The sequence below is a fragment of the Squalius cephalus genome (assembly GCF_949319135.1).
Source record: "Squalius cephalus genome assembly, chromosome: 20".
In the NCBI taxonomy this organism is placed as follows: Eukaryota; Metazoa; Chordata; class Actinopteri; order Cypriniformes; family Leuciscidae; genus Squalius; species Squalius cephalus.
Window position 1 is genome coordinate 29,646,648 of NC_137141.1, and position 15,676 is coordinate 29,662,323.

The following is a 15,676-nucleotide window of genomic DNA, read 5'->3' on the forward strand; positions in this document are numbered from 1 at the left end:
CCGTTGAATGTTCAGTTGTATCATACAATAGCATTCAAAAGTTTGGGGTCGGTAAGATTTTTACTAATGTTTTTCAAAGAGGTCTCTGTTGCTGCACCAATCATAGTGTGACATATTATTACAGTTTAAAATAACTGTTTTCTCTTTTAACAGGTTTTAGAATGTAATTTATTCTTGTGATGGAGCTGAATTTTCAGCATCGTTACTTCAGTCTTCGGTGTCACATGATCAGTCAGAAATCATTCTCATATGCTGATTTTGTACTCAAGAAACATTTCTTTTAATATTATCCATTTATTTTTGGAAATCATGAGACAATTTCTCATGATTCTTTGATGATAGGAACGTTTTAAAAGAACAGCATTTATGTGAAATAGAAATCTTTTGTAACATACTGTCACATTTCATCAATTAAATGGATCCTTACTAAATAAAAATATCAATTTCTTAAATAAAATGATCTTACTGACCACAACCTTTTGAATAGTCTGTACATGGATCATAAAAAAACAAAATTACTTTGCTCTTTCAGAATTCTTTATTCAGAAATTAAGATGTTGTTGCAATTTTTTTCTTTTGAAAACAAATCTCACCTCCATCATGTTAAATCTACAGTATTATGTAAGGAAAACAGCTAGTAATTCACGTTAAAACAAACTCATTTCTTGAGGTAGACAATCATTATGGAGGGAATCTTTAATATTAATCTGCATTATTAAATTGCTGATTTAATTAACCAAATTATAATGTTTTATTGCAATTATAAGCTGCTGACACTTTTTAAGGCATGCAACAGCATCTTAAAAATACCAAAATTAAAATTGTAAAAATAAAATAAAATAATGCAATCCACTATATTATTATTTCCCAGTCTTTGTGTATTTCTAGGCCCAAGCCAGTTAAAGTTAATACACCTCGTTTAACGTCGAACTCAAACATGACTGGTGTCCTCGCCGCACCTTAAAGAGAGAAACAGAAGGTTTATATTATAACTCTCTGGTTTATATTTAACACCACATTATTTATGTATGAAGTATTCTACTGATAGTTCCCACAAAAGAAAACTTGTGCCGTCTACACACCTGACTTGAGCTTGGGTTTTCTTTTCAAACTATTCAGACCAAGAATGACCACTGACTCCACTTTGTCATCGGAGACAAACGAGCCTTTATCATCAGCACAGCTGAAAACACAAGGAACAAGGAGAACGGTGTACTGAGCTTTCTGAACACACACAATGGTATATACCCTGTTCTGTTTACATTTCAAATTTCTTGTAAACAGTACCAAAATATCAAACTTTTAAATATAAGACCATCCCTAAAATGGAAAGTGATGTTGAGCCATTACCTGCTAACAAGCCTGCCAACTCGCATGCTAAAGCGGCGCAGGCAGAACTGCTTCTGGTCTCTGTAACTAAAAGAGTGACCGTCATCCAGATAAACAACTCCATCAGCATTGCCCTGTAATGCAAAACATATAATCCAGATCAATGCGGTCTATTATTATTATGTGTGTGTGTGTGTGTGTGTGTGTGTGTGTGTGTGTGTGTGTGAGTGTGTATGTGTGTTCAAATCTTGTTTAATGTTGGGCTCCTCAAGATTTGACCATGATGCACTAACAAAAACAACCATGTACAACCATGTTTCTTTGGACATGTTCACTTGCAATATGTATAATTTTAAATACTTTAGAGCAGGGGTTCCAAAACTTTTTTGTCATCCGAAAATATTTACTTGAAGTACCCCCCTGAGATTTTAAGTTAATATTTCAATCAATTAAAAATGTATTCGCATATTCACGTTTTTCTGATGATGGTTAATGGTCACATTTTTTTATTGTTTTTATTTGTAAAATATTTTAAAAGAAATAATAATAATATTTATTATTATTATTAATTTAATAACTCTAATAAAAAAAAAATGAAGGCAGAATATATTACTGTTGTAAATCACAATTGTACTGCAAAGAAAACAATTATTATTTGATAATAATTATAACAATTCTTTTATTTTAACAACTCTCTTTGTAACAACTCTTAAAGTGCCCCTATTATGCGATTTTAAAGGTTCCTAATTGTTTTAGAGGTCTCCTAAAACAGGTTTATGTGCATCCAAGGTAAAAAAAAAAAAAACAGTTTAATTTTCTCATAATATACATCGTCATGCACTTTGATCTTTAAAACTTTGCAGGCCTTTCACATTAACAAACAGCCATATTACACACTGCATAAAAGATCATATCTGAACAAGCAAAAAAGGCGCACTTTAAATTCTTAACTTCCAAACTTCAAACCCTTAAGCTTCTAACATTGCAAATCTTTGAGCTTTTATTTTGACGGAACACTGGCGAAATGCTGTAAACTTCAATCCAAAAAATGCTGAAAATGATGTGAATGTAAATAAAGAGAACCTAGTGCACATTGCATTCCCAAATGCTTTAGAAACCGTTGCTTTAGAGTACCATGTAAATACTGTAGAACATAAATATGAAAATCAAACGGTACCATAGTAATTATTAAGTCTTGGAGTGGGCGATATAAGCACAAATCTGGTACACAGTCAGCTTTATTGTGTCCTTATTACAGGTTACCTGTACTTACTATAGTAATAACAGTGGATTATCCATAATTACAAGCAACTTAACAATAACCAATATATTTTAAAATGTAATTTATTCCTGTGATCAAAGCTGAATTCTCAGCATACTCCAGTCTTTAGTGTCACATGATCCTTCAGAAATCATTCTAATATGATGATTTGCTGCTCAAGGAACATTATTATCAATGTGGAAAACAGTTGTGCTGTTTAATTTTGTTTGTGGAAACTGTGATACATGTATATTATGATATTAGCATCTGATTCCATCCCTGACCTGTACTATGGTACCACCCAGTACTTTCTGTTTTATTGTCATGTGGTCACCTTAGTGTCCAGTGCCACAGTGAGAGTGATTGGATGCTGCTGTAAGTCTGCTGTACTGGACCCACAACCTGCTCTCCTGGGCACCACTGTCCCGCCACGCTGGAACACGGGCACCTTACACAGAGGGTATACCGTAAATAACTCCGTATGACTACTATATTCATGAGACTGCTGTATCAGAGATGTAATGTGAGTCACTCACGGTGTTCAGAGTCACTGGCAGATCCAGAGTTCTGGCACCCTTGTGTACTTCTGCCGTGTTTGTGTCGTACCACAGCTTTCAAACACACAAAACATCTCTTATGAACACACTTTAACCTTCAGGACAATTCATTTGTGAATTAGGCTTACCTCATCAGACCCTGGGAGCAAAACCCTGACCTCTGTGACCCCAGGATCTGTCACAGGGCACACAAGGAGAGCACTGCCTGAAAAATGTCCATTAGTTAGAATGGTATCTGAAATTGGACTGCTATGTTTTAATAAGTCTCAAATATATATATATAAAAGCAATTTTATATATTTTATATTTTATCCAACAATAAGGAAAATTAGTAGATGAAAACACTGAATATTTATTGATCTGCATTCTGAAAATAACCAAACATTTTATTTTATTACCAAAACACACTATCAAATAATAAACGTTAAAAATTTAAGTTTAATATAATTTGAAACTCCTACAGAAGCAGGGAAGACGCATGTGAATTAATTTGAATAATTTTAACATTATAATTCAATGTTAAATTTCAAGTAGGTTTAAACAGCTAAATGACTGCCATTTATGACCTAAATGTGATTTTTTTATACAATAATCAATACTTTTCACGCCGTCAGTCCGCACAAGCTTGAGCTCCGAGGATCTCATGGTACTTGTCATATTTTGAGTCAGATATCTCAGTGAATTGCCAACCTGAGTCTCAATCTGAATGAATCGCTGCAGTCGGATCAGTCCGATGACTTGTGAATGAATCATTCAGTGAGATGTGTGAACCGTTTCAACAGGTTCATTGAAAACAATCAGCTCACGAAGAAATCGCAAACAAATCGGATATTGCAATCGCGTCTTGAAATGTGTTGAATTCTTCAGTTCAAAACAACAAGGACTGATAGGATTTTGTAGAATTTAGTGGACTAAAAAGTATATTACGCTTGGGAATGTAAGCTTCGGAAAGTTGTTTTCCTTGCATGTCAAACAAATTTAGTGGCCACGAATTAAGAATATTTAATCATTCACTCATTTTAGTTAAATCTTGGCCACGTTGTACTACTAATATGTTCTCTCATTCGTGATCACAATTGAAACTAAAACGAGGGAACAAGTTAATAAAATGTGCCCAATGACAAAAGTAATGAGAACAAATTCTTAATTTGTGGCCACGATATCTATTTTTTTCTTCCATATTCCACACTGATAGTGACTTTATTAGCAGTATTACACAGCAGATCTACTCATGTTTACCTATCATGTACTGGTTCTCCACAGCAAACGTGCTTGAATCGATGGGAAACTCTACCCAAAGAGGTCTGTAGGGAAACACACACTGCATCAGCAATTCAGCATACATATAAGCCATAGTAAATAAGGTTGTGCTGCAGTTTAAAATGCAGTACCTGATGGGAGGAAGGGCTGACACGTGTGCTTGGTGGAACAGAGTGTACCAGTACGGCAGGAGACAGTATCTGTCCTGAACAGCAGAGCGGATTGCAGAGGTGACTTCGACCCCAAACAGCCAGGGCTCACGACGCTTGGTCACTTTAGCAGAGTGTCCTCTGAAAAATGGCTGAAGAGCCCCTGCTTGATACCAGCGGACCAGGAGCTCAGGGTCTGGATCCTGCACAAATCCCCCTACATCGGCTACACACACACACACACATACGAGACCATATTCAATCAGTGATGGTCATTTTACACCCAGTTCAGCATGAAAATACACTATTGTGCAAAAGTTTGACCAAATTTGCAGTAAACAGTAATATTGTGAAATATTATTAAAATTTAAAATAACTAATTTCAATTGTAATACATTTTAAAATGTACTTTATTCCTGTGATGTCAAAGCTGAATTTCCAGCATCAGTGTCTTCAGTGTCACATGATCCTTCAGAAATCCTTCTAATATGCTGATTTGGTGCTCAAGAAACATTTCTGATTATTATCAATGTTGAAAACAGTTGTGTGGCTTAATATTTCTGTGGAAACCATGATACTTTTTATCAGGATTCTTTAATGAATAGAAATTTCAAAGGAAGAGCATTTATTTTAAATAGAAATCGTTTATAACATAATAAATGTCTTTACTGTCACTTTTGATCAATTTAATGTGTCGCTGTTGCATAAAAGTGTTCATTTCTTTAAAAAAATTTTTTTTGAATAGTAGTGTATTCAGGGCCTAAAATTAATATATGAAATAAAAGTATATGAAACGGTGTCAATCGCCAATTGGCGAAGTTTTTATGATTTCTAACAATTCAATGTTGTGAGAACATGAACAAACACGAACGATGCTCGGGACAGTTGACGGACCAGCGCCGCATCGTCATGAAAGTTTAAGCCTTGACAATTTAAATATTCAAGCTCAAGAAGATGCGAAAGGGAACATCAATTCATATCCTAGTAAACATAGTCGGCTATGTCTTAAATGAACGTAAACAGTTGAGAAAGAAAACACGTGTACAGAATGTATCAGTATTCAGTCTTAAAGTGGCAGCAGCCTAAAATACCTGCTTATCTCTGCGTTTTAATGTTAAAAAACACTCACTGCTCTTGACTAAATAATTTTGTAACTTTAATAAGGATTAATCTATGTTTAATTTATACAGTGAAGAATATGCAGTGTTATTTTACATTTGATTAGCCTACTTTATTCAAGTTGTGTACCTAAAAATCGTGAATTTTCACTGGTATCTAAAATTTGGACGTCATAACTGCCTGTTTTTGCAAAAACAGTTTCATGGCCATTGGCAGGTGTGGCAAACAGTTAATTTTAGGCCATTAGTGTTAATGTACTGTATGTATATGTATGAAATATTTACCTACATTAATATTACAATCAACTTACTTTGTAGGTTTAAATATGATATATTAAAATGAATATGACATAAAAACTGTCACTTTATTAGTCTAACCTCCACAAAACTGTATTCCTGTCAAACTCAGTGACAGCAGCATGGGTATTGAAATCTTCAAGTACTCCCAAGTAGCAACATTGTCCCCAGTCCATATGGCACCTGTGACATAAACAGTTCAGTGTTGCTATGGGCCGTGTTGTTTGTTTCCATCAACACAATGGTATGTCATCTGATTTTGAAGTTACCTAATCTTTGAGACCCAGCAAAGAAGGAACGTGAAAGGATAAACGGCCTTTCTGTGCCACCTGAGCGGGTTAATAAGCCCTCAAATGTAGCCATATGCTGTGAAGGGGAGAAAAAACAATATAACCATAATCTTTCTCTATATTACAAGCATGTTTTGACTGAGCTTACCTGATAGAAGCCATATAAGTTGTGTAGTTCCCTATGTTCCCATCCTCCGAAGTGCACTGCATCTTTTGGCATTGTCTGCTCTGGCCCGTTAAAGACAGAAGGTTCATTCATGTCGTTCCACACAAACAACGATTCTGTTGAGCCCTAATGGAAGAGTGGATGAAGAGCAAACAGTTACCAATAGAAATGAAGAGACAATGAATTGGTTTTTAGATCAAAAGATGCTAAGGAACCACCTCAAATAGTGCTCAGTAATATAGTATTAGAAGTATTAGATAAAACCTTAATAGTGACCAAAAATTGAGACTCACTTCATATTTGCTTAGAGAGAACTGTCTGGCATACCATGATCTTGTCTTTGAGCTACTGAAGTCCAAATAACTGGATTCACCTGATGGAACAGTCATTTTCTTGAAATGTGAGTGCTAAATTTGATGTAAAACAAGATCTCAATGTAAATAAATCTATAAAGGGATAGTTCATCCAAAAATAAAAATGTTGTCATCCTTTACTCACTCATGTCTCATGTCATTTTATTTCTTCTGTGGAACACAAAATCTGATATTTTTGTCAGATTTTTTTTTTGTCCTTACAGTGGAAATCAATGGTAACCAAAATGTTTTATTACTTACCAACATTCTTCAAAATATCTTATTTTGGGTTCCACAGAAGACAGGAAGTCAAACGATATGAGGGTGAGTAAATGATGAAGGAATTTTCAGTGTTGTTATTGTTAACTAAAACTAAAACTACTAAAATGTTTAACCATTAATTGAAATTAGCTGATTTTAATATAAACTTGAGTGAAAATGAGAAAGGCGTCCTTGGCAACCAAATAAAATAAAATAAGTTTAATTTGAAGAACTAAAATGACCAAAACTAAGGGGGGCATTTACACAACACCGTTTTCAACTAAAAATGCTTTGACTATGCGCTTTGACAGTTCATTTACACGACAACAGTGTTTTGGCAGCCTGGAAATGCAAGCTTTTGAAAATGGTTTCAAAGTGAACGTTTTTGAAAACGATACTGTTGTCAATTCACAAACATGAATTTGTGAAAACGGTGATGCGCATGTGTAATACGTGTTCCTGGTTTACATGTTTGTTTCATATCCCCTTTTTTTCCTAGTTATCACATTGATTGTTTATGTTTTACACCTGTTGATTGTTTTTTACAGTGTATATATTGTGCTTGTTTTCAGTCTTTGTTCGGTATTTGTCAAGTTTAGTTGCTTGTTCCGTTCATGTTTTTTGATCCTAAGAATCCAGAGTGTTTTGTAAACTTTTTCATTCCTGTTTTTCAACCACCCATGACAATGAAGCTAAATAGAAATATTAAAAAACCCAAAATCTAATAAATTTGACAAAGGCACATAAAATTACTAGGGCTGTCAAATGATTAATCGCGATTAATCGCATCCAAAATAAAAGTTTGTGTTTACATAATATATGTGTGTGTATGGAGTATAATTATTTTCTATATATAAATACACACACACGCATATATGGTTACACTTTATTTTAAGGTGTCATTGTTACAGTGTAATTATATATTTAAGTACTGAGTAATATTAAGCAACTACATGTACTTACTATAGGGTTAGGGTAGAATTAGGGTTTGGTTGATGGTTAGTTGCATGTAATTATGCATGATTTACTGTTATTCCTATGTTAAGTACATGTAAATGATGTAACAAGGACACTGTAAAATAAAGTGTTACCAAATGTGTTATTTATATATAAAATATTTATATATAATATAAATTATATATAATATAAATATACACAGTATATACATGCAAATATTTCTTAAATATATACATGCATGTGTGTGTATTTATATATAGACAATAATTATACACCATACACACACATATATTATGTAAAAACAAACTTTTATTTTGGATGCGATTAATCGCGATTAATCGTTTGACAGCCCTAAAAATGACTAAACCTTTAACTAAAATTATAGCTATAAAAATAATAGCTAATACAAAATGTTAAATACTACAATAGAATAGTAAATAAATATGAATAAAACAACACTGATTTTCATTTTTGGGTGAAATATTTCCCTTTAATCATTAGCCTAGTAATAGTTATCACTAATGAAGAATTATGGAGAGTTTAGAGAACAAACTGGAATCAATAGACGGTAGGATTTCTGATCGGTTTTGACTTTTAACAGTTACTGCAGGTACAACAGTCTTGTTGAGAATTTTTTCTGTATGATACGATAAACAGTAATGTGAATCTGAGACTGGCCTCTTCATGTATGCTGGATCTTACCTGGCCAACATGTTCCTTCATAAACAGTGCCTTCTCTATTCTTCACAAAATGGCCTCCGTCTTTAGCTTCACAGTAAAACGACCAATCAGGATCGTTCTTGATGTGCGGGTCACTAATAACAACCAACTAAAGAGGCAAAAAATAAACATAAAAAACTGATACCTTTTAACTTTAGAAGCCCCTTACTATACCTTTCTGTTCTTCTTCTGGAGGTGACGCTGTAGTTCTGCTGGGTTTGGAAAAAGCTTGGAGTCCCAGGTGAAGTAGCGCTTCCCATTTGTGTGCTCTATGTCCAACCATATGACATCATACGGAATACTGTGGGAGTCAAATCCAGCATCCACAGCTTTCACATCTGCCTCGTCCTTGTAGTTCCAGCGGCATTGGTGATAGCCCAAAGAGAAGAGTGGAGGAAGAGCCTGATAGCCTGTTGGCAGAGAAATACTAAAGGAACTTCTGTATACATTTATAGCCACCTTTTTTTTAAATATAAGAGCAAGTGCGGACATTTGTAACTTGAATGTGCGAAGTTTCCAGTGTCATCTGAAAAAAAATCAATGTCAATGAAAAACCTACAAAAGTCCTAAATGTAGTTTTTGTTATACCACCATTGACAATATTTGGGGAATAGTCAGTACCTGTGAGTTGAGCGTACTGAGAGAACACTTGGGCAGCTGTGGGTCCCAGCAAAATGAAACAGTCGATTGTGCCGCTCTCTGATATCCATCTAACATCAGTCTGAGGTGCGATCTTGCTTTTCTTCCCTGGTGGTTCATCCTCATTCTGTTCAGACAACAAAAATAATCAACTGAAACAATACACATCTAAAAAAACATGCGTCTCCTATTTTACTGATTTAGACTATTCTCCAGCTAACAGGGAATGTTTTTAGAACTGTGACTAACTAAGGTTCTCTCAAAGTTTACCTAATGTTACTACTTGTTTCAGAACGTTCAGAGAACATTCAAAAGTAACGTTCCCATAATGTTTGCAAAACTATAAAGGAATGTTTCCTTAAAGGGATAGTTCACCCAAAAATGAAAATTCTGTCATCATTTACTCACCCTCAAATTGTTCCAAACCAGTGTGAGTTTCTTTCTTCTGCTGAGCACAAAATAAGATATTTTGAAGAATGTCAGTAACCAACAGTTGACGGTAGCCATTGACTTCCATAGTATTTCCATACTATGGAAGTCAATGGTGCCCAACTGTTTGGTTACCCATATTCTTCAAAATATCTTCATTTGTGTTCAGCAGAAGAAAGAAACTCACACTGGTTTGGAACAATTTGAGGGTGAGTAAATGATGACAGAATTTTCATTTTTGGGTGAACTATCCCTTTAACATTCACATAACCAAGAAAAAGATTTTTAAAGCATTTCAACGTTCAGGGAACATTCAGAAATAAAGTCTTCATAACTTAATGGGAATGTTAGCAAAACATTCTTAAAATATGTTTTTGTTAGCTAGGTCAACTGTTATCTGAAAGTCATTTCAACTTTGCAGTGTGTAATTTCTGGCCCCCTAGTGACACCAAACACTATTTCAATTGTTTCCAAACAGTCGATTGAATAATAGAACTGCACCTCATTTGGCTCTGAATTGTACTTGACATCAACCAGAGTCTCCGACGCGTTCAGCCAGAACACTCCAGCTGTCCTCTCTGGCTTGTGAGCTATCAGGACAGGGACAGAACCGTAAAGACCAAACCTGCTATTGATGTCATAGCCAAACACATCCAAGTTGTACAGCCGATACGCCTCAGAGACACTGTGAAGTAAAACAAGTATTGGGGTTTGATTGCTACATCATATTAGTCGAGAGTCTATTCTGTTCAACTTGTCTTCTATAAGTACGGATAGTGTCTCAACCACATCAGTTTTAGAAAGCAAACTCTAAAATATATTTTATGAAGTGCACTACCTTGTGTCCTTCAACACCAGGGTATCAGCATGCTCAGGAAGACCATACGTATGGTTGAACCCATGGAGACTTAAGTCCATACCCACCGAACTAGGACCTGAATTTAAGACATCAGCAATGATATGTTATAAAATAACTAGAGAATGTGGCTGGTGCTTGCTCATGTAAACCTATGTCTGAATTTCTCTCTTCTGCTGAACACAAAAGAAAATATTTTGAAGAATGTTGGTAACCAGACAGTTGATGGTAGTCATTGACTTCCATAGTAGGAAAAAAAATACAATGGAAGTCAATGGCTACCGTCAACAGTCTGGCTACCAACATTCTTCAAAATGTCTTCTTTTGTCTTCAACAGAAGAAAGAAACTCATATGTTAGGTTGGAACAACTTAAGGTTGAGTAAATTATTTTTCAATTTTTCATTTTTGAGTGAACTATCCCTTTAAGGAACTGTCTTTTTGGCAAATTTTTAGCAAAAATCTATGGGCAAAAGTGGTAGATTGCCACAAAGCACAGTTCACACAGAAGTCACTTTCAAACTAAGCAGCTCTCTGTTGGTCAATGTGGCAAACTCGTGTGAAAAACTTGAACCAGATGCAAAATTTGTCTGGGGATTTTTTTGACCTCTCACAAAATTCCCAAACACATGGATTCTATTTAAACTTACTGGGTTTTGCCTGCAAAATTTAGCCAAATAATGATAAATGTGACCACACCGTTACAGTTAAGGCCCGTTTATACCAAGAAAGATAACTATAACAATACTGGCATCCACTCGACACCAAGCAAGGGCCGATAACATTCTGCTCATTAGAAGTGCACACTGCAGTTCTTCTGCTTCTTTAAACACTCATGCTCTTTAAAGTCAGGTGGGTTCTGATTGACTGTCAATGTTTTTATTGTTCATCAGCTGGGAAAAATAGTTCTGAAAGTGATTCAAATGATAACGTTCCTCTGTGTCATTATCATTACAGTAGTGGTTTGGACTTTGCTATTCTCATTGAATTAGATTGATTATTAAAACTTTGTAGACATCATTATAGTTATTGGCATTGGTGTGAACGGGCCTCTAGGGTTTGTTTAAATCGCTAACCCTATGTATACATCATTAGTAATACAAGCAACCATAATAATAATAATACTGTCAGGGTTCTGCCCTGGCAGTGTTGTCTGTGTTGTCTCTGTTCAATGTATCTATGTTTATGTTGTGCTTAAACACATGGCTGTGTCTTTGTTTGTGTTTGCCATGTGCTCCTCTGTCCCTTCCTCCTTGTTTCCCGTTACCACGCCCCCTTGTTTAGTTGAGTCCTTGTTTGAGTGTTAGCACCTGTCTTCTCGTTAAGTCCTTGTTTGTCTGAGTGTGCTCACCTGTTCCTCATGTTCTTAGCTCCCTTTATATGTTTGCTCTTTCCCTCTTGTATTTGCCAGTTTGTTAAATGTTGTACCTCAGAGTACTACTGTGTCTTAGTATCGGTTCTCTTAAATCGTTAGTGTTTTGTTGTAGAAGTTTGTTAGTGCTCTGGTTACTGCCATTGGCTCTGTCCGTCTTGTTCTCTGTTCCAGTCCTGTCCAAATCCTGTCCAGCAAGCAGCCCTGTTCTGAGCCTGAGTTACCTAAGCGTCAAGCTGTAAGAAGTTCCTGTCTGGCTTTAGCTGGTTACCTCTGGTCTCACTCTGATCTGCCATATCTTCACTCCAGCCTACGGACACCTCATTACATCTGCTGCTCTGCTGTTGTCATTGTCTCATCTCTACCTATTGTTTGGATTGCTACCTTCTCCCACCTCGTCGTGTCATCTGTTTATCAATAAAGCTGTTAATTGTCATCCTGCATTTGAGTCCTCCTTCACAGACCCGTAACAAATACAAGTTTCACTGGAGTTGTATTCTGTATGTTATGGCAGTTTACCGTTTGCCTTGATGTCCTCAAACTGTCTGAAAGTTTCCTTCCACAGCCCGCATTGATTTTCATCTCCCTTTGAGATGGAGAACATGATCTGTCAAACAAGTAAGTTCTCTTGATCATACACTTTCACATTAAAGCCTATAATCTCACCTGACATGAATTTGAAGATGACCTGTAAGAAATTTAAATAGAGTTAAATGGGAAACAACATTAGCTATTACCAAATAGCTTTTTATGGGAGTATAAAACAACAGTCCTCATATATTGTTCCTCACACCTAGTTGGATCTTGCAGAGTCTCAAAGTAGAGTTTGTTTTCTGGGTTAAGTGTGACAATCTCCTCCCCATCACAGGAAATCTCTAGTTTGAAAGGTGAAAAGGAAACCAGCAACTGGTACTGTCCCAGACCCCAAGTTAGACATACACAGTCCTCTCTCTTCCAATGAACTCTCAGCCTGTCAAAGACATCACAATGAAGAACTGGCAGTAGCAGATCTAGGAGAGATGTGAAGAGAGTTGTGAAGTTGATGGCTTACGGCTCATATCTCATCTCTCCAACCAGAACGTCTGAAACGTGGTAGCGCTGTTTCACTGGCTGAAGCTCATCAATAGAAACTCTGACCGTTCCATTTTGGGTGGCCCGTATTTGAAGACTCAACCGATTCTGGAAGATGTAGAAATAGTTTCGATAACGTTTTATTTTGCATCTTTGAATACTTCCAAACTTTACATCCTTTAAACTACATAATTTGAATTTAACTTTTTTTTTTTTTATTCAGCAAGTACACATTAAATTGGTCAAAAGTAACAGTAAAGACATTTTTAATTTAACAGTTTTTTATTTTATTTTATTCAAGGAATCCTGATAAAAAAGGAATTACGGTTTCCACAAAAGTATTAAGCAGCACAACCGTTTTCAACTGTGCTCATGTTCATCTGTGACAAGAAATGTTTCTTGAGCATCAAATGATCATATTAGAATTATTTCTGAAGGATCATGTGACACTGAAGACTGGAGTAATTATGCTGAAAATTCAGCTTTGCATCGCAGGAATAAATTGCATATGAAAATATATAACAATTGAAAAAAGTTATTTTAAATTGTAAGAATATCTCACAAAATTGCTTTTTTGAACTGTATTTTGACCAAATAAATGCAGCCTTGGTGAGCCATTCCAAAAAATATATTTATTAATTTATAATAAAAAAGAAAAATGTGGTCTTAAAGGGTTAGTTCACCCAAAAATGAAAATTCTGTCATCATTTACTCAACTTCATGTCTTTCCAACCTCATTAGCCTGAGAGCTTTCTGTCCCTCCATTGACAGCTATGCAACTACCACTTTGACGCTTCAAAAAGGTCATAAAGAGATCGTAAAACTAATATATATGAGCAGCTTAGTCCACGTTTTCGGATGAGACGATTGCTTTATATGATGAACAGACTGAATTTAGGCTTTTATTCACATATAAACATTCATCAACTCACACATCAGTTGTGGTAAACGGAAGCTCAAGCATGTTTGCTTGAAGCGCGAGAACCAATGAGGTTCATTCTCGTGTTACGCAGCACGTTTGAGCTTCTGCAAGAACCAATGAGGTTTGTTCTCACGCATCAAGCAGGTTCGGCTGAGCTTCTGTTTATATTCGCTGATCAAGCATCACAGTGGTAGTTGCATAGCTGTCAGTGGAGGGACAGAAAGCTCTCAGATTTCAACAAAAAGATCTTCATTTGTGTTCCGAAGATTAATGAAAGTCTTACGGGTTTGGAATGACATGATTTTTGGGTGAACTATCCCTTTAATAGTCAAGTCTTTAGAAAGCAGAATAATAAATAAAAAAATCGAATTAAGTAAATGCATTAAACTTATTGTGTTAAACAAGAATGAGCTATGTGAAAAAAGCAGTGGCAGTCCACCTGAGAGTCCCGCTCACAGAGCTCCAGACTGGCTCCTCTATCTGTGAGCAATAAAGTCTCCAAGGAGGCAAAGTACTGAGACACTGCTTTATCTCTCTGTCGCCTATTGTAGAGATCAAAGGTCAAACAAATTCAAACTTATTCAATTTATTTCACCAAAGAAATAAAGAGACTAATATCCTAAATAATGGCATCTAGATATTATTAATATAATACCAACAATAATAATACTTACCTGTAGAATGTAATGTCATGGTTTTTCTTAAACTTTTCTTTAAACTCATCACCCGGAACGCCACTGTAATGTAATGTTATGGTACATCATAACTAAGTACAGTTCAATTGGTTCTGGTCTAATTTTTCTTAATACTGTAATAATAGCAAGTAGTGTGCAGGCATATGTCCTTAATGACAACAATGATGATAAAGACACATATCGCTCACAATTTTAACAGCGTGCTTTTGATCACAAGCATGACCATCGTTTCAATGCTGCAGAAATGCTTGTTACCTCTCAGGTTGAGTTGAAAGAACATTCACCTCCATGATTCCGCCACATGAAGAGGAAGTTATTTGACAGGGCTAGTCAGTGGTGTGTGTTCTTTCTATTGGGCGACAAACGCTAATACTATGAAATGTTATTATGGGGCACAAATATCCCTGCAAGGGGGCGCATGATGGCTCACACAGCCGAATCCTCCATTCAGACGCATTTAAATCTAAATGGGTTTTGTCTTTCTTTAAATATTTAAATCTCAAGGTTTGTAATTGTAATAAGCTACTGCTATCTGGCATACAAACGGGAACCTGCCTAATCAATCTGTGTAAACATATATTTTTTAATTCATTGTGTACATTAATCACAAACGGCTGTGATTGGTCCATCCTCAGTATCGTTGAGAAAAGGAACAGAGAGGCTTCAGATCAGAGCCGTCACCGTTGATATGGTAGGATATTTCAGTAGCTGTCTGGACAATAATTTACACTTTAGGTATGACAATGAGATATATTAATAGTGGTTAGATTTTAAAGCACAAGTAAAATATAAATATGAAATATATACATAAAATCGACGAATTCTTTTTTAGACCCTACAACTGACCAATCAGAGAACGTCTGGGCTACTAAGCCCCGCCTATTTGATAACTTATAATACTCCATTCTCGTTTTTCACTGTCTGTGATTCTTTGAGCCCTGTGACATTTATCTCGAAATGTCACGCTGAGGACGAT

At 35.7% G+C, this 15,676-nt stretch overlaps 1 protein-coding gene across 2 annotated transcripts; it reads right to left on the reverse strand.

Moving 5' to 3' along the window:
- Positions 1-260: 260 nt before the first annotated feature.
- Positions 261-15,058, reverse strand: ganc (glucosidase, alpha; neutral C). 2 transcript variants are annotated; one of them, XM_079853838.1, is made up of 24 exons: positions 14,956-15,034; positions 14,680-14,742; positions 14,445-14,547; positions 13,064-13,191; positions 12,806-12,982; positions 12,679-12,700; positions 12,532-12,598; positions 10,625-10,721; positions 10,288-10,471; positions 9,340-9,484; positions 8,893-9,128; positions 8,701-8,827; positions 6,721-6,800; positions 6,410-6,553; positions 6,241-6,337; positions 6,053-6,154; positions 4,539-4,782; positions 4,387-4,451; positions 3,276-3,352; positions 3,127-3,201; positions 2,925-3,038; positions 1,351-1,463; positions 1,083-1,183; positions 518-959 (listed from the first exon to the last, which is right to left on the reverse strand). In XM_079853838.1, exons 1-24 carry the CDS (start codon positions 14,988-14,990, stop codon positions 853-855), a joined length of 2,703 nt encoding a protein of 900 aa, XP_079709964.1. In that variant the 5' UTR covers positions 14,991-15,034; the 3' UTR covers positions 518-852. The 2 variants fall into 2 exon arrangements, with proteins under 2 accessions (XP_079709965.1, XP_079709964.1); XM_079853839.1 differs by lacking the exon at positions 12,679-12,700 and having other exon boundaries at positions 261-959; positions 12,532-12,619; positions 14,956-15,058.
- Positions 15,059-15,676: the final 618 nt, after the last annotated feature.

Excerpts from the sequence above, each read along its gene's own strand:
- ganc (XM_079853838.1), bottom strand. The coding sequence starts at position 14,990 with ATGGAGGTGAATGTTCTTTCAACTCAACCTGAGAG. Across the intron at positions 9,129-9,339 it reads TCAGTACGCTCAACTCACAG|GCTATCAGGCTCTTCCTCCA; the intron begins GTACTGACTATT and ends CTCTGCCAACAG. Across the intron at positions 4,783-6,052 it reads AGGAATACAGTTTTGTGGAG|CCGATGTAGGGGGATTTGTG; the intron begins GTTAGACTAATA and ends GTGTGTGTGTAG.